Source organism: Ambystoma mexicanum, chromosome 8, assembly GCF_040938575.1.
Source record: "Ambystoma mexicanum isolate Mex_15411 chromosome 8, UKY_AmexF1_1, whole genome shotgun sequence".
Lineage (NCBI taxonomy): Eukaryota > Metazoa > Chordata > Amphibia > Caudata > Ambystomatidae > Ambystoma > Ambystoma mexicanum.
The window spans coordinates 1,410,933,367-1,410,951,962 of NC_090929.1; the positions used below are offsets into that span (position 1 = coordinate 1,410,933,367).

At 45.0% G+C, this 18,596-nt stretch overlaps 1 protein-coding gene across 2 annotated transcripts in view; it reads left to right on the forward strand.

Moving 5' to 3' along the window:
- CRTAC1 (cartilage acidic protein 1) overlaps positions 1-18,596 on the forward strand; it is a 2,821,007-nt gene that overhangs the window by 409,932 nt on the left and 2,392,479 nt on the right. For both annotated transcript variants that reach the window (XM_069611550.1, XM_069611549.1), the window contains exon 2: positions 5,884-6,084. In XM_069611550.1, coding sequence (XP_069467651.1) covers positions 5,894-6,084 — 191 coding nt within the window. In that variant the 5' untranslated portion in view covers positions 5,884-5,893. The remainder of the gene's footprint in view (positions 1-5,883; positions 6,085-18,596) is intronic.

Below are 18,596 nucleotides of genomic sequence, written 5' to 3' on the forward strand. Positions count from 1 at the left end.
AACATCGGACCATCATACCCCCTAGCCCCTCGGGAGCCGCTTTTTGCACCGTCTCCCTTCCTCTTGTGCATCGTCCTCCGTTTCCCCACCGGAGTCGGTTTCTGAATAATCCCAGTTTATGTAACTCCTTGCATCTTCTTCGTTCTGCCTGATCTCCAGCCTGTCTAGGGATAGTCCCCTGCTCCCACTACCTTGGGTGATATCCTCAGTGTCATATAGCTGAGTGCTCTGTAAGTGCTCATCTTCCCTTCCCCCTTGGGAAATTAGTTCCAGCCCCATCTCGTCATAGATTTTATCAATCGTTTCCCCGATGCTTCTGGTGTTGAAGTCATCTTCAATATTTGTCCCGCTTGTACCTGGTACTGCATCGCTTGCAGGAAATAATTCTTATATGTCTTCCCATTCTACAGTAGGATGGGTTTAATGACTTCCCGCTCCAAATATTCAAGGTCCCGTGCCCTTTGTCTACGTTTACCTTCTACGTCCTTGTCTATTTCCTTGCGCTTTCTTGCTTCTTCTCTAGCTTTATCTACTTCCCTCATTCATTCATTTCTACGTTCCTTTGCCCTTCTAATCTCCTCATCTTCCCGATTTTTTACTTTCCTTTCGTGCACTCTCCTTTCTTCCTCTAACTTTAACATGTTCTGCCTGTATTTTTCATAGGCTGCGTATTGTGTGCGACAGAGCGGTACTCCTTGCTCTTCACGATATAGTTGTTCTCACCTCAGCCTATCCTTTCTTCTTATCCTTTCATCCCTCATTTCCTTCTCCTTTTCTTTCTCCCTTCTTTGCGCCTCATCAGGCCTTTCTCTCGGCCTTACATCATCACTTCCCTTTCCATCTAATTTCACTAGTATCTGTCCTCCCATCCACTCGTCTTTTGCGAGTGTTAATTCATCACTTCCTTTCCACTTCTTTCCCTCTCTCTCTTTCTCGAGAGGTGCACTAATCTGTACCTGATCCTTTCTTCCACCATTGCATCTCTCCTTGTCCATCGGGACTGCAGAGGCTAGATTACTTTCCTGCTCCTTCTCTTTGATCTCGTCACTACTGCACGTAGGTGACTCATATGCAGGGTTGCTATACCCCGTGGCTGCCTTAAGTTCTCTTAGTGGGTAAAGCCCCTCTGTTTTACTCCCTTCAATGACTGGCTCAGGTGGTGCTGGTGGCACGGTAGGCGTCTCACCGCCCTCCATACATACATTTAGTATCCAGTCTGTGGGTGGTTCGTCCACCTTTGTTTTTTCAAACATCTTCCACAGTTCTAGAACAGCAAGACGTTTCTCTAGCTTCTTGCCAGTATATGTGGCATGCAGGAAAGTCGTCATATGCTGTAAAACGGCTTTATAAAGGGACCCGTTCTGGGGCCACAGCATAAACATCTTGTGGGCAGTTATCCTTAACCCACTCTGTGCTATACTTCTTCAGTTTAGGTGCATGCTTGGGTAGCTGCTTGCACAAATGCGCAAGTGCGGTAACTTCCTCCATTTTTAATTTTGTCACTAACAGTATTTATACATTTCTTTAACCTTCCAATAGTATGAACAAGCACCACATACGCAAGCTCCAATCCAATCTTTTCCCACCAAAATTTATACCAACAATTTACTCAAAACCCATCAATTCAATGGCGATTCCCTCTTAGTTACAGAATCGCGTAAAGCCAAAATGCATTTCAAACAATCAATAATACAATTAGTTTACATTTGACATACAACAAGACACGTATTACAGACACTTGACAGACTAGGCGAACACCAGCTGGTCATACGTATACCTGCCTTCTAATCAATAACTCATCATGGGATTTAAACGAACTCCCTTGATGACGCCTTTAAACGTTACTGTAGCCTAATTGTCCCCCTCACTGTGGGCTCTGAGTTCACGTTTCTTTTGACCGCTGTATTAAAGCGCAGGAATAAGGCAAATCCTTTGTTTTTATCTCAGGTGCTCCCCCTGGTAATCCTTACGTTTTTATCTCAGGTGTCCCCCTGGTAATCCTTCCTTTTTATCTTGGGTGTCCCCCCGGTATCCCTTGTTTTTCTCTCGGGTGTCCCCCCGGTACTCCTTGTTTTTCGCTCGGGTGTCCCCCCGGTATCCACTCTTTATCTCTTATGCTCGAGTCATTACCCCCTATATATATACAGTCTTCTCTACTTCTGACTATTTAATTTTTCTCCACCACCCACCATTACCTTTCCCTTACTGGCTCTAATGCCTACACAACATTTGCCAAAGTAATAAGTTTGTTGTTTCACTCACCGATCACATCTTTTCCTCTCTGGGACTTCAGGATCACCGCCCCTTCCTCTTCCAGCCTTTTAAGGTTTTTTCGTCCGATTAGCTGCCCGTGGGAACGAGAAGGGTTATGCTTGGAAAGGTGGATTCCTTCAGACCCATTGCAGATTTATTATGGACTTACTCTATCATTGTCCACGGGGAGCTTCTCAGTCTACTCAGCCGGAATGCTTTGTGCTGTCGGTCTAAGGTGTCTTAGTATTATATAATCAATAATTAATGGCCAAAACCATTCTCACGCTACCAAGTGTTCAGGAGGAGAGGAAATCACTGACGGGCCCATAGGTCAGTGCTCACCCTCTAGAACTTGTAAGACAAGATAGCTGCAACATTTGTATAATGTCCCTTCTGAGGTAGATATATGGTTGGCGCTTGCCGCTCTAATCTTCTACTAAGCATTACAAGCAGTATCGTTTCTTTTGCCTCTTGCGTTCCAAGCCTATTTACACACGTTTAACAGGTCAGTTGCTTCCATCTTGTCTCTTAGCAACGTTTCCTCACATTTTAACATAATCTCTTCTCTGTGTCCATTACATTTATTTTCGTAGTTACTCACACTGGCATGCTATCTTCGATAGCTGCTTTTGTTCATTCACGAGTCTGTTCAGGCCCTTGAGTCATTTCCACTGGCATTCCACTAGGGTTCTTTGGGTCTCCTCATGGACCGTTTGTAGGTACTCTTCGTTTCGTATCGGCGGCTGGTACAGCTGTCTGATAGGGTACTGTGCTGCCCAGGGTTGTCTGGTTATGGGCGCTTCAACAGGTATGGATCTTCTGATGTAAACTGGGCAGAGTCCCAGTGCAGCTCTTTGTTGGTTCATTTGCTCCTCATACATCACATACCTTGGCGAGTACGCTCCTGGTATCTCAAAATGAGGGGAAGGGGTGCAAGCCATGTCTAGGACCTCCTCTACACCCTTACAAAAGGGGTCTTGCCATGTGCACATCAGTCAAATACTGCCAACAATGGGAGCAGCCCAGCCCGAACTGCTAGGTCAGGACACCTCTGCATGGAAACACAAGCAGCACCAGACATGTTTCAGCCGTGTTAGGCATCAACTGTGATGTACAGCTTGGTTCCCTATGGTACAGCTACCAAGGGACTTACATCTGGGAATACCCTATCTCACAAAGGGAAACAACCTAAAACCAACAAAGCGATGGGTGGAAGGTTTTGAATAAATCTTAACCACTCACACTGCTCTGGGTAACCTTCCACACCATTATTTCTTAGCCCATCTGGGCCATTGTAAAAGGGGTCCAGCCATATGCAAATCATATAGGTACTGCCACCAATGGGGACAAACCAGCCCAAACTGCTTGGCCAAATCCCTTCTGCACAGAAACACACACAACCGTAGACATGTTTTGGCCTTGTTGGGCCTCATCAGTGAGGTGCAGCTTGGCTTGGTTCTCTATGGCACTGCAAGCAAGGGACCCACCTCTGGGCAAGCTGTTAGGCCTTATCCACTCTGCACAGAAACACACACAACCCCAGCCATGTTTCGTCCTTGCTGGGCCTCCTCAGTGATGTGCAGCTTGGTTCCCTATGGCCCAGCGAGCAGAGGACCCAGGTCTGGGTATATCCTCTCTCACACAGGGTGACAAACTATAACCAACAAAGTAACGGGTAGACGGTTTTGAATAAAATCTGAACCACTGCTCTGGGCATACTTCCACACCACTGTCTTTTATCATCTCTGCGCCTTTGCAAAATGGGTCCAGCCATATGCAAATCAGGCAGGTACTGTGACCAATGGGAACAGCCGTACCCGAACTGCAAGACCAGGTACCTTCTGCACTGAAATACAAGCAACCCTAGACATGTTTCAGCCTTGTTGGGCCTCATCAGTGAGGTGCAGCCTAGTTATTTATGGCGCAGAAAGAAAGGGACCCACGTCTGGGCATACCCTCTCTCACATAGTGAGAGAAACTATAACCGCAAAAGTGATGGGTGGAAGGTTTTGGATGAATCTGAATCACCCGCATTTTTCTGGGCAACCTTCCACACCACTGTTTCTTAGCTCATCTGTGCCATTACAGGACTCCAGCCATATGCAAATCAGCCAAGTACTTCCAACAATGGGAGCAGCGTAGCCTGAACTGCTCAGCCAGGTCCCCTCTGCACAGAAATGCAAGCAACCCCAGGCATGTTGCAGCCCAGTTGGGCCTCACCAGTGAACTGCAGCTGGTTTCCTATGGCGCAGCGAGCATGGAACCCATATCTGGGCATGCCCTCTCTCACACAGGGAAACAAACTATAACAAACAAATTGACAGAAGGAAGGTTTTGAATACATCTAGACTACTCGCACTGCTCTGGTGAGCCTTCCACACCACAATATTTTAACTTGTCTGTGCCATTGCAAAAGGGGTTTGGAGGGTTGATCAGAGCAATGACAGAGGTTAAGATTAATTCTAAACCTTCCAAACATCACCTCTATTGTTTTGCTATAATCACCCCCATTGGGGTGGGTATGCCGAGACATGGGCCCCATGCCTTCTGGGCATAGGGACCCAAGCTCCTTCTCACTGATGGGGCCCAATGAGGCTGAAAGATATCTGGGGATGATTGTGGTCTGGTGCAGAAGGGATGCGACCAAGCAGCTTGGGCTGGACTGCACCTTTTGGGGTGGGACCAAGCCTGATTTGCATATGGTGTTTACACTTTTGGAATGGCTTGGCAGGTGAAGAATGTTGGTCTGGAGGGATGCACAGAGCAATGTCAGAGGTTAAGATTTATTCTAAACCTCCCAGCCATCATCTCTTTTGTTTTGTTCATGTGATAAATAAGGCAGGGTGCTTAGCTAAGCTTACAAGTATGTGTAATGTCTTAATGTATGTGGTATCACTACTATTTTTACTTTCTGTTTACTTACTGTCTCTCTGTATTATTACGATTATAATTATTTCCCATCGGGCTATGGCAAACAAACTGTCTAGTGTTCAGGGTCGGACGGAGCCATAAAGTTCTCTCGGGCACCAATGAAAAAGTGGCCCATAGATGCAAATGCCTAATCATTCCCGTTGTGACAGTGTTTGGATAGTAACCAAGGGGGAGTGTTTTGAAAAAAGGTTGGAAGCAAATTGTGCATTTTAACGAATATTTACTCAGCAACACTGGTCCAAACTACTAGCTGCAGAGTGAATTAACTCATCAAACAGGCCCGAATTGGTCCAAAAAGTGGGCCATTATGACCAAAAAAAACTGGCCGACACCAGCATGTTGTGTTTTTGGTTCGGCCATGGGCCTATTGACCTATAGGCCAGTCCGTGCCTGCTAGTGTTGGAGTTCAGTGTCACTTGCCAGCCTGGGCAAAGACAGAGCCACTTTGGAGTTCGTTTTTAGGAAACTGGGGAGGCGTCTCACTACACCAGTCACAAATGAGATAATTAGTCCTAAAATAATGAACTCTCATTGCCTTCAAATCACAGACACAGAATGGTCAGAGTTTGCGGCTATTAAAATAGTACTTGCATTTCCTACATCAATTCATCTAAAGCACGCTTCATTACTGTTGCTAGATAGATTGAAGTGCTCATTTAATAATAAATGTAAAGTGGTTTTTATTGTTTTTATTTCCAGCTGTTAAAAGATGCTGGTCCTGCTTTGGCTGTTGCCCTTCGCACTCCTGTGTGGCGCCTCCCAGCGGTCTGAACCCATGTTCTCTTCTGTGACCAGCACCGTCCTCCCGCCGGACTATGACAGCAACCCCCCGCAGCTCAACTACGGCGTGGCCGTCACGGACGTGGACAACGATGGCGACTTCGAGGTCGTCGTAGCTGGGTGCGTATCTTCCGCTTGCTCGCATGCATCCGGGACGGGCACCGGGGAAACGCACCCGCATTGCAATCTCTCATGAAAAGCAAACGCTTCTCTGTTTCAGAGATCACTGGTGTGGTCATTTGCAGTTCTCATCTTGCAACGTGTGTTTCCAATGCGCATCAATCACATTCCCGTGATAGAACATTTGAGAAAAAGATCCCACATGCTATCTTTTACTATTAGAAAAGAAGGGGATCGGTGACTGTTTGAGTAGTTTTTGTGTATGATAAATGGCTTAGTGAATCTATCAGACTCACAGGGAGGGCTCTATTGAGGTATGGACAGAATAGAGAGACAGTGATATATTCTGATGTTCAATTATGCGCGTTTTTGTAATAATCACCATCATTTTTCACCGCTTGGCAACCACTGGCAAGCCGTGCACCCACACACACCTCGGGAGCACACCTGCTCCAACACTCTCCAGTTACACACACGTGCAACCCAGCTATCACCCCACGCATTTCTAATCTAGCCATGTCCCTGGGGAAGACATGATCACCAATAACGGGCAGGCATCATTACTTGAATCGGGAGGGAGTGGGGGAGGGGAGCAGTCCTCCTGGCAACATACACCCATTTGATCCCAAATACCTAGAGCCTAATGATAATGCAGAACTGAATGGTCTATCAGTATCTACATTTAAAACAGCGATAATGTGTAAAAGCGTCCACTAAAGGGATTGTAGTAAGTATAAACTCGGGACAGTATGAATTGATCGATGGAGTCCCAGATTCCTAATTGAGTAACTGGAGCGCAGAGTGGCCAAGGATGTGTTACAGACTGAACACCTGTAAACACTTAGTTGCATCACGTGGCAGGAGGGGACCACTGCAGACATCGAGAGCGGAAGGACTGCAAAGAAACACGAGGGTAGTTTGGTGGGGGCATTTCTCTGTCATTGCAGGGGCAGGGAAAAGGAAACAGGGGGTGTTTAGCTGCATAGTGGCAGCCTCTCTTGAGGCTCTAATGGGAGTGTTGACGGAGCGACCCACCGTCTTTCCAGACAATCCGATTCCTGGGAATCTACCGGCCATACTAAAGGATAATGCTATCATTCCAAAATATCTGATCAGTTGAGAGTCTGTGTGGGTACTCTAATGCATAATCTGTAAAGACTCTGGACGATTGGGATCCTCGTAGGTCACAGAACTCTGTTGTGGCATATATTGACCATCAGTCATTCATATACAGGGGCGGAGCCAGACTCACCATTTTGAGAGAGGGGTGGATGTCAGTTTTGAAAGCTGGTAATGTTGATATGCATGTACAGTGTCCCTGTCAGGCAAAAAGGTTCAGGCTCAGAAAAACCTATTAGGACACACCATCATGAGACCAGACTGAGGTTTGCAATGCAGAAGGTGCATGCATTGTTTTAGGTACGATTGACACATATTAGATACTCACATATAGCAACACAGAAAGAAAAACAAATACACTAATGTTGCAGAGGTCATAGATAAGGCAGTATTATAACCCTGTGTTTAGTTGTCGTAACCCTAGTTATGTTGTGGAGTGAAATGTGCGGGAAGAGCTGATAGAGGTGGAACATGGCATCAGCTAGGTACTGTGGTAGGAGCGAGGTCAGTGTGTAACATGGCAGAAGTGTCGCCATATTGGATGCTGTGCTCTACTACACAATGAATACTGCACAGCTGCGGCTCAGTTTTAGCTCAGCTCCAAAAACAAACCCTCCTTCCTGTTCCCGTGTAGAGAAGCCGAGGTCAGAGACACCCATGATACACATATAAATGATAATTGTGCAGGGTCTGAACATGGTGGGAATGGAATGTTAGGTGAAGAAAGAGCAGGAAGGGATGTGCATATGGTTGTGTGATGCCAATGGTCAAGGAGGAGATTTAAAGCAATACTGCCCTCACCTCAAAGCAGTCATCCCATTTGAATTACAATCACACGTACAACCAAACACCAATACATCCCTGAAATTCAGACTCGAGAGTGGTGCTCTGGTCATATTATTACCAGCCAACTGGGGTTGAAAGGAGATAAGGAGGGAGCTGTGTCTCGAACGTTCAGTGCTTTGGTATAGGCGGAGAAAAGGTGATACAAACACAGTTAGTAGAAGGTTGGGGATGCAGCTTCTGTATGCCTCAGCATCTGGTATAATGAGAAGGTCTATATTGTCTTATCAAAACAGCAGTTTACTTTCAACGCGTCTGGAATGGAGGGGTGCACATCACACGACGGTCTCAATTATTAGTATTTCAATAAGTCTAATTGACCAATCTCATACCTGGATTTGCTAGTGATGATGTAGCCAATCGGTCAAGAGACTTTGGGGGTATGAACATGTTCTATAGGTGGTAGTCAATGAGTTTGGTGGGATAATATTGTAACCTACATAATGAAATTCTGCTGTGTTCCGCTATATAACCTGTAACTTCTCGAGATGGATTGAGCTCTAGGTTGTTCATCTCTATGGGACTGTCTGAGACCCTTTTGCATATAATACATCTTTGTTTCCCTTGCAAAGAGGTACAGGGATTATTTGGCCCTTTAGATTATTTTTACCATTCAGTTTTTGTTTTGCTGGTTTCTCTTTACAGTAGTAAGTGGGGTCAATAAAACAATGTGTTGTTGATCCCCATCTTCCTCTGAAGCTAGGAGGATGCATAGCTATTTCATCTTCCTTTGGGGCATTATATGCATCTTTCTCTGTAATTCAGTTGATAGTTTTAAAAAGATGATAATCATTAGAGGCTTGGGCCTTCTAAATGCTAGCCCAGAAGTTAAGCCGTTAGCTTTATCGTAGGAAGTGGTATTCAATCTGTTTTATGCCAAGCCCCCATGAAGAAACATTTTTACATGTGGGCCACCCAACTATCCCTGGTCATGGGGTTAGCTGGCATGTTTAAAGGGCTTCCTGTGGCATGTCGAGCAAGCCCTTATCCAGGGGTTGTTTGTGGGTGACGGCATGCCTATTGTCATATTCACCCACTCTCATGCATAACTCTGAACTAAATTAGCCTTGATGGAGAGACAAACTTGGATGTTTTTATGGGGTATCCCATGGAGGTCAAGATAACATTTGGCTTGCTAGGAGGATGAACATGTATACCAAGGAGGACACCACCAAGAGAATTTGAAAGTATGCTTCTGCGTCTGGAGGATTAAAGAGTGTTTGAAGCCAGATTATTGAAACAATTGTCTGAAATTGTTTCATTGCAGGTAGATGGGCGTGGGGGTTAAAAGATCAAAAGACTGATTATTGAGGAAGGAATTTACATAGCATGGAACAGGCTCACTCAAAACATATTTTTTGTTTTGTTTTGGAGCACTGCCTTCTTTGCTCCCATATCACTCGTCTAACCCTGCTCTCTTTTCGCTATCTGTAAATTTATCACAATCCCTCCTCTGTTCTTTCTATCCCTTCCCCCTCAGATGTCCGGTCAGTATTCTTATTACATTTTTTGCACTCTCTTTTATGTTATCACATTCCCTCTTGAATTATTGATCACTTCTTTCATTCATTCACTTACTAGTTTCCTCTTTCTTTGTCACTCCTTCCTGTTCCTTCCGGTCGGTGTGATAATATTCCCACAAAAATGTCACCATACAAGAATGGCACAGTATTTTGTGGCGATATTACCATATGGAACTTGTGGGGGTCACCCCCAAAACTCCCACATTTTTTTAAACGGAGTGGGGTCACCCCCGCAACCCCTGCTCCCATGTACCCCATATATTTTCCCCATAAATAATTTTGCCTATGTTGTTTTCGGGCGACTATATGTATGTAAAATTATTTATGGGGATAATATTACCTGATACCATTCCTTCTCTATCACTCCTTTACCTCTAATTCTATCTTTACATTTTGTTTAGTTTGATGCCTTTATCCCTACCATTCTCTCTGTTCTCCCTCTCATGCAGTCTCTTGGTTTTCCCTCAATACCAATCTGTCTCTTCAATCCCTCTTTCTTTTGTTCCATCATTTAGATCGCCCTCCATCACATTGACTTTCTTACCTTCTCTCACATTCTTTCTCTTTCACTCTCTTTTTTTCTGTCTGCTCTCACTCACATTTCGTCTCTCTTTTCTCCTCCTTTTGGTCAGCTATATTTTCATCTCTTGTATTTTGTCTCTCTTACTCCCCTTCTCTAGAGCAGGGAGTTGCCCCTTGCCATCCATGAGTAACTCATCCATCTCTGGTGTTTCCTTCCCAGCAATACTAAAAGTCGTACTGCGCAAAGAATAAAGCTTGGACTGGATGGCCCAAGTTTATATCACATGGGCAAACTGTATAGCTCTCTGTCTATATGTTTATCTGAGTGTCTCTGTATCTTCCTCTCTGTGTCTTACTGTATACCGCTCTCTCTCTCCCTCTCTCTCTCTCTCCCTCTTTCCCTTCCTTTCAATCTCCCCCTTTCGCTCTGTTATGTTTTATTTTTCTCTTTGTACAGCCACAGTTGTCCCAGTGTGCCCCTCCTTCCAGGGACTATGCTGCTGACTTTAGTAACTGAGAAAGAAACACAAGCTGAAACTTTCTTTCAGGCTACGCTTATTTCCATGAATGTGCCCATTGCCTGGAGATAGCATGCAGGGAGCTTCTGGCTAACTTGAAATTCAGATTTGATGTTACTTCATGGTGTGGGATTTGAGCCCCCTTAGGAAAGGTGCCAGGTCCCCATCTCCCCTCAGGAGTGGGAGGTGAGACCCACAGTTTAAAGACCAGTGGAGGACTACTGATGTTGCCGGACCACTCTTTTGTACTCCGCCACAGTATGCTTACTGCTGTGGCTGCCCTGCAATCACGTTATTGATTGCTTATTTGCTTATATAGGAAGTAAATACTGTTTCAAAGCATCCACAGGGCAACAGGGAGGGGAAAAGGGACGAGAAACAATTTATATACATTAAAAAATTAAATACCGTGGGGGAGGGGAAAGACAAACCTCCAATGCCTTGTGAGTATTCAGAACGTGCAAGTGCAGAAGGGAGAGGGAATGGGGTAGGTGCTGCGTTGCTCAAGGGTGAACAACAGGTGAAGTGCAATGTAAGCTAAGTGCAATCCTCCAGGGGTGGAGAGTGACCCGAGGCAAGTGCTGAGGATAGACAGAAGCAGGGGTGATTTGGTGTGGGAGGTCAGGGCCCTGAGGATGCACAAGGGCCCTCGACACCAAAACAAGCAACTGTGAGATAAGAGGAGGAGAGAGGAAGGAAGGGGGAGGTAAAGAGGAAGGTCTTGAGAATCTTCATGAATTTAAGAAAGGCCTGCTCAAGACGAAGAGGGAGGGGGAAGCTTTTCCAAAGAAGGGGTCCTACCCAATGTTCCCTCTAATTATTTTTCCCCAAGTGCGGGAATGGTTAGCTTTCGTGCACACATTATTTTTCCTGTGTGCAACTGAATAAGGAGGTAAGCCACTTTGTGAGCGTGCGTACTTAGTCAGGTACCATCTCTGAAGAGTTTGGAAGGGTATTTTCCCTTCCCAACCACTGCAATTCTTTACAAATCAGTGTAAAATGTGCATTTTACAACAATTATTCCAAATATATATAGGTAAAAAAATGTATGTGATTATAAGAAGAGCTCAGTAATCAGTCCATGACTTCAAGATATGCCATAGTACCTACCAAAAGTACTCCAGTGCAGAGCAAAAATGTGTATGCACAAAAAAAGCTGTGTATGGATAAACAATACGTTTAGTTATGGCTATTCGTTTGTTGATACCGCTCAGAGACAATGCAGAAAGTTTTTAATGCCATTGAAATAAAACATTAATGTTTATTACAAAAAACAAATATTGCTTATCAATGATGTGGTTGTCCAAACATTTTGATTGAATACAATTTTTGCAAATGGAATAATGGAAACTAAAAATAATTTGGAAGGAAGCCTGCCAACAGGAGTTCATGTTTCACTTTATCAAAGTAATGCAAGGGCCAGGAGAATATTCCTCTATAATTCCTCTATAATAATTGCATCAGAATAACTGCACTACAGAATATGATGATCAGAATACCTGGGTCTCTGCTTACTGTCCACATTACTTTGTCCTGTTAGTTGTGACAACATTTACTTAACACAAGCCTTTTTGCTAAATGACATATGACCATCAATTTCTACTCTCTAAAATCAGAAAATTGTGCCCAAAAAAAACAAGAAACCATGAACATATAGGAAGAAGCTTTCCCCCTATTACTACCCACAAGGGCCCACTGATGTTTTTTCAAATAATTGACGATCAGAGCAGTGGCATAGGTAGGAGCTCTAATAATATTACTGTCCGATGTCAAGTGGAATTTTTAGGGAAAAGAACATATAAGCATTAAATATCCTTCCTGTCAAGCAAATAATTTCTGTACTCCTGGAAAAATAATTTGATTCCAAGTAGGGAGTAAAATCATATCAGAACCCGCTTAGTAACCCTGAGATAGGAGGTGAAATGACAGGACATGCAATGCAGCATATAGTTTTTGCCACTGTTCCTCACCACAGCCTAGATACATTTTAACAAGAGCCTTGCTGAGATTTCTTCAGGAGCCCCGTTGAAGAAAATCACAGCTATTTGCCTTTTAGGTCAATGGCAGCAATGCTCACAGGCACACCAGATTGAGTGTCTTCTTCTTTAACTAGAGACCCCGCTTGTGAAATTCACTGGTATCAGTTGAACAAGATAAATGGGTATACTAGAGGCAATAAACGCATACACATGATTATTTTGCAAAGCCCTCAGCAGCTGAGAAAAGAAACAGAAGGTGCAGTTCCCTAGACTGTTACTAGAGTTTCCTATCCTAAAGCAAACAGACAACACATTTCCTTCACTGTACTGTACTTCCAAATCATCTGATTTGATTTCTGAACGTTACCGGTTTGTTCTTCACCTTGAAGATGTTTCTTCTGTGCCCTTCTACTCTTACCCCTCCAAGGCTCCTGTGCTGACCTCCAATACTATCTGACAGGGCCCTGTAAAATGTGAGGGATTGTAGTAGTAAAGCATTAATTGGGATATTTGCATACCCACAATACTATGCAAGAAAACCATATTTCCACATTTAAAGCCTCATTATGACATTATGTGCAGTTTAAGAAAATGTCATGAATCTGCATGTGCACAATTACTATGAAGTGAATGCAAGTTTACCATGCCCAACTTTAAATTGTTAAGTAGGATTATACAAGTGCTCAGTGTTATTATATAGAAGCAAATTACCATATAATATGTTAAGGTCTATGCCCCATGGAACTCAGAAATCGTGGAAAGGATGCCGATTGTGTTAAAAGTATTCAAGTCATCTGAATATCCATTTCCCTAATACTATATGCAAATAATGCCAGGAATAGTCCATATCCATTATTTCTTGCAGGCCACGAAAATGATATTGCGATGCTGCTCTCCACTTATAGGGCAATGTTACCAATGCTAAAGTAGGTGACGTTGAACATGGTATTTGCATACTCAAAATCTTTAGAGAGAAAATTAATATTTGAGTTTTATAATGCATTATCTTGCAAGGGGACACTACAAAGTGCTTGTGTGACATATGTACAAAGAATAGGAAGCATAGGATGAGCTTACACATCCAATTTGCCTGTTTAATTACAGTCAGTATCCAATATCTGAGCCAACAGTTGGGTTACTGTCTGGGTAACGCTTTTACTAAGGAACCATGAGTAACAACGACTTTTCCTTGAACGTCATTCATATTATAACAACAGAAAACAAGTGGATGTAGGTACATGTCTGGTAACCTTTTGCAGAGCCAAAACAGGCATAGTCAGGGTTATCTGATAATATCTGAATGTGGCCTAGGGCAGAAATTAGAGTCATAAGTCATAAGTGGGGAGGGAAGCTTATATGGTTAATGTGTGCAGGCATATCTTAGCTACATCTTCTGTTTCTGGAGACATTTTTTCATATTAGTTTTTAACCTCTTGTGAGTGTATTCTGTTTTTAGGATTTTTAGGTGTTTACGGTCAAGATTGCATAGTAGGGCGATGAAAACAGGCTAGATCAGAATATCAAGACTAGTTATTACTATTTATCTTAATTTTGCAAGGAGGCAAATATTAGGTATCTGCTGTGGCTTGTGCCTTATTAAATCTTTTTGAATTGGTGGAATTGTCTGTGTGTGCTGCTACAATTATTCTGAGCGGCACCCAGAAGGAAGCTGGGCAAGCTGTGCACAGCTTAGAGGGAACATTGATAACTGAGTTAAGCGATCAACCTCCTGCCCTCTGTTTAACAAAATGCTTTACACACAAAGAGTTGGTGCCAGGGGAGTGCAGAGGTCTAGAGGCGGAATATTTATTAAGAAAGAATTGCAGATAGTGTGGTCCTCGGCACAAACAGCCTTGTGGATGATGCAGAGGAGTTTTAATTTAATCCCTGAAGCAACCGGGAGTCACTGAAGACTCTTTAGGGCAGGAGAGATGCAGTCCCTGGGCTTGAGGCCAATGATGAGGTATTGCTGCCCTATTCTGGATTAGCTGGAGAAGTCACAGAGTGGGCAAAGGTAGATTCAGCGTGAGGCTATTAAAATAGTCAATGCTAGAGAGAACCATGAGAGAGCATCTGGGAGAAGGTGAGAACAGGTTGAATTCCTTTCAGAAGGAAGAGCTGAAAGTGGGACTTCTTCGCAATGTCTTGAGTGTGAGGTAGGAAAGAGAGAGTGGAGTAGAACATGACTCCAAGGTTTCTGGCTTCAGAAGAGGATAACATGGGGTGAGCACATGGAAGAAGGCCAGAGTGAAGGGAAGAAGTCAGGTGCAGTGGTCCCGATGGGAAGGATCTCTGCTTTGATGGCATTGAGGCAGAGATCATTGGAAGAGCACCAGGCCTGGATGGCAAAAGACAGTCATGGATGATGGAGGGTGAAAGAGGGTCAGCTGGGAGTTTCAAGAAGAGTTGTGTGTCATCAGCATAACACTGGAAATTGGGGCAGAAGGAGAAGATGAGGAGTGCCAGCTGAGTAAGGTAGATGTCAAAGAGCCATGGTGAGAGAATAGAGCCCTGGTGGACACCACAGGTAGAGAGGGAACTGGGAGAGGAAAAGGACCCCAGGATGTGCAGTCAGTTAGGATGGAGGTCAGCCAGTCCAGTGCCCACTCAGAGATACCAAGGGAGTCATGGAGCCTTTGTATGAGGATGGAGTGGTCGACTGTCAAATGCAGAGGAGAGAACAAGAAGTATGAGGACAGCAGCAGAGTTGGAATCCAGTTACGCAACAAACCGTTTAACAGATTATTTTTTCTAGCCCTATCTCAGACACATATCATGCCCCTTGGATGCCTCTCGCCTGAGCTAACAATGAGCCAAGAACCAGGCCGGTGTATAGGAAATATATTGGTATTTATTAAAATTGAAAGTAATAGAAATTAGTCTGAAAATGTCAATCAAAACACTTTATCCGTGGCACAACACAATCAACTTCTCTCAGCATAAATAAATCACAAAAGTCAGCTAAAAAGAACACAGACACAATTCTTACTTTCTGCAAATTTCACTTAAAAAAATAATTACAGTGATCAATAACAAAGGCACTTATGTAATGTTGTGTGATTTTGATTTTCCTACAGGCTTAAACGGGTAGCAGTTGGATTTCAAGATTGATAAAAATACATATGGCAATTATAATTTCACTCACACTTTTGCTTTTAAAATAAACACAGGGTGATGTATTGCTTTGTTTTTCATACCACCCTTGCTTTGGTCTGTGTTGGGAAGTCAGACAGAAAAATGTGAATGCTTTGGGGAATTTTGGATTTCAGACCCCCCTTACTGAATGGCCTGTGTTGGGGAAGCTGGATAAAAAGGCTGGACAGATTTAAGAACAAAGACACCCCTCTTCCTTAAAGAGGTTGGGGTCAGCTGGACAACATGGATTACCCAATTAAAGTAAAGGCTATAGTTTTCAGCAAACACTGGGAATGAGCTTTGTTCATTTTGAATTTTAACAAAATTCCCCACATAGTGTTCTGCCAAATGGGGAATGAATAAAATTAATATGTTTGGTTACATAGGCTAAGGATCAATGATCTACACAGTACCCCCCCCCCCTCCTCACCCATAATAAAGGGAAAGGATTCAAGGCAAGCAAACCCCCCCCACCTTTTGGTTTCCCAGGGCTCAGTTCTACTTACATAGCAAGCCTCTGTTTAAGGTTCAGGAAAGCCAGCTGCATCGCAGTATCCTCTGGAAAGATCGGGCAGGGGTCTGGTGCTCTCCACCATAGGACCCAGTCAGCTTTCATGCCTTCCTAGAGATAGACAACTCCACTCAGATGTGCTCTCAGCAATCTCCTCTGGTGTCTCCTTACTGCTGTCGGATGGTCTGTTTCAGCAGCCTTCCTGATGGTCTGTCTCTTGTCTGTCTGTTCCTGTCTTTCTCCTTTTCTGTCTCCTATCCTAGTGCAGTCCCCCCTATGAAGCAGCAATGACACCACCATTTTTACAATCTTGGGAAGGTACCCTGCAATAATTCCTGCCACTAGGATTGGACAGTTACTCTGCTCTCTCCTCCCAAACCCAGCCTCCAAGTCAGGATGGGTTTAGTGCTCGGGAACAACACATGTCCATTTCCATTTGTCATCATCCTTTGTTCTCCTTTCAACTTTTTTGGCAAACACTAGTTATGTATGTAATGTCATCCGACCCATGAAGCGCGTGTCAGTTGAGGCTTTCGCTATCACCTTCTCGCCCCCTCCTACCCCTTCGGCTGACTCCCACCCTGACACAGCCCTCTCCATGCTCCACTCTGCTATATCTGATACTCTTGATATCCTTGCCCCTGTCATGAGAGTCCGCCTGAAGCCCAAAGCCAAATGTAACTCCTGGTATGACTCGGATCTCGTCACCCTTAAACACAAGTTCAGGGTGGCAGAGAGGAAATGGCGTGCCTCATGTTCATCCTCTGACAAACTGGCCTGCCGCTTGCTCCAAAGGCAATACCGTCTCTCCGTTCTCACCAAGAAGAGAGCCCTTATCCAAGCCCGCATCTCTGCGGCATCTAACAACTCGGCCAAACTCTTTAAAATCTGCAAGGAGCTTGCCAACCCTGCTGCTGTCTCTACCTCTCCTGTCCCCTCCCAGGCCCTCTGCACTGCACTGGCCTCTCACTTTATCTCTAAAACTCAGGACATCCTGTCCTCACTCTCCTCCTATCACCTCCCTCCCTCCCTTCCTGCCTCTTCCTCTGGCCCTTCTGCAGCCACCCCTCCTCCCTCCTTCTCTGCCTTTCCCCTTTTTTCTGCTGACGAGGTTTCCAGACAAGTCCGATCTATGAAAGTCTCGTCTAAACAGGTTCACCCCTGTTCCTCCAAAACTATCAAGGACCACATCAACTCCCTGGCTCCGGCCCTGGCTGACTTTTGCAACCACTCCTTCGCCTCTGGAGTCTTCCCATCCCCCCTTAAGCACTCCTTTGTGCACCCTCTTCTTAAGAAACCCTCTTCCGACCCCTCCTGCCCGGCTAACTATCGCCCAATCTCCATCACTCCCTTCTTGGGCAAGCTCCTGGAGAAACTGGCCATCTCCCAGCTTAACCTCCATGCTGAATCTGTTGGAAGTCTTCATGACCATCAATCTGGCTTCAGAGCTGCCAGAAGCACGGAAACTGCTCTCCTGAACATCCGTGAGGACCTGCTCTTGAATCTCGACTCCAACACTCCGTGTGTTCTCATCCTGCTCGATCTCTCCTCTGCCTTTGACACTGTCAACCATGCCATCCTGCTCAACCGTCTCCGTGATAATCTGGGTATCACTGGTCAGGCTCTGGCGTGGCTGACCTCTTTCCTCTCCAATCGACCCTCCCAGGTCCAACTGGGGTCCTTCCTCTCTGACATCTTTTTCTCAACCTGTGGTGTCCCCCAGGGATCTAATCTTTTTCCCTGGCTGTTGAAGCCAGTATCTGGCACTCCTTGCCCACCGCATCGCCGCTCTCTGCCCCAACTTTCAGTGCTATGCGGACGATACCCAGCTCATTTTCAGGCTACCCTCGCCTCCTCCTATCCTTCCCTCATCTCTGACTGTCTGTCTGCTATCCAGGAATGGTGTGCCGCCAATGACCTCTGCCTTAATGCCAGTAAGACTGAGATTCTACTCATCGGCACACCCACCCCCTCCTTCCCTGCAGCTCTCTGGCCGGCCTCTCTTGGCCCTCTTCCTGTTCCTACTTGCAAGGCAAAAAACCTCGGGGTTATCTTCGACTCCACACTCTCCTTCTCTCCGCATATATCCGACGTCTCAAAGAAGTCACACTACCAGCTGCACCTCCTCAGAGGTATTCTTCCCTTCCTCTCCTTCCCCCAGAAGCTCACTGTCTCCCGAGCCCTGGTTCTCTCGAAGCTGGACTACTGTAACAGCCTCTTTCTTAATCTGCCTGCCTCCACTATCCGCCCTCTGCAACTCATCCAGAACAGAACTGCGAGACTTGTCCTTGGCCTCAAGCCCAGGGACCGTATCTCTCCAGGACTGAAATCTCTACACTGGCTCCCAGTGGCTGCGAGGATA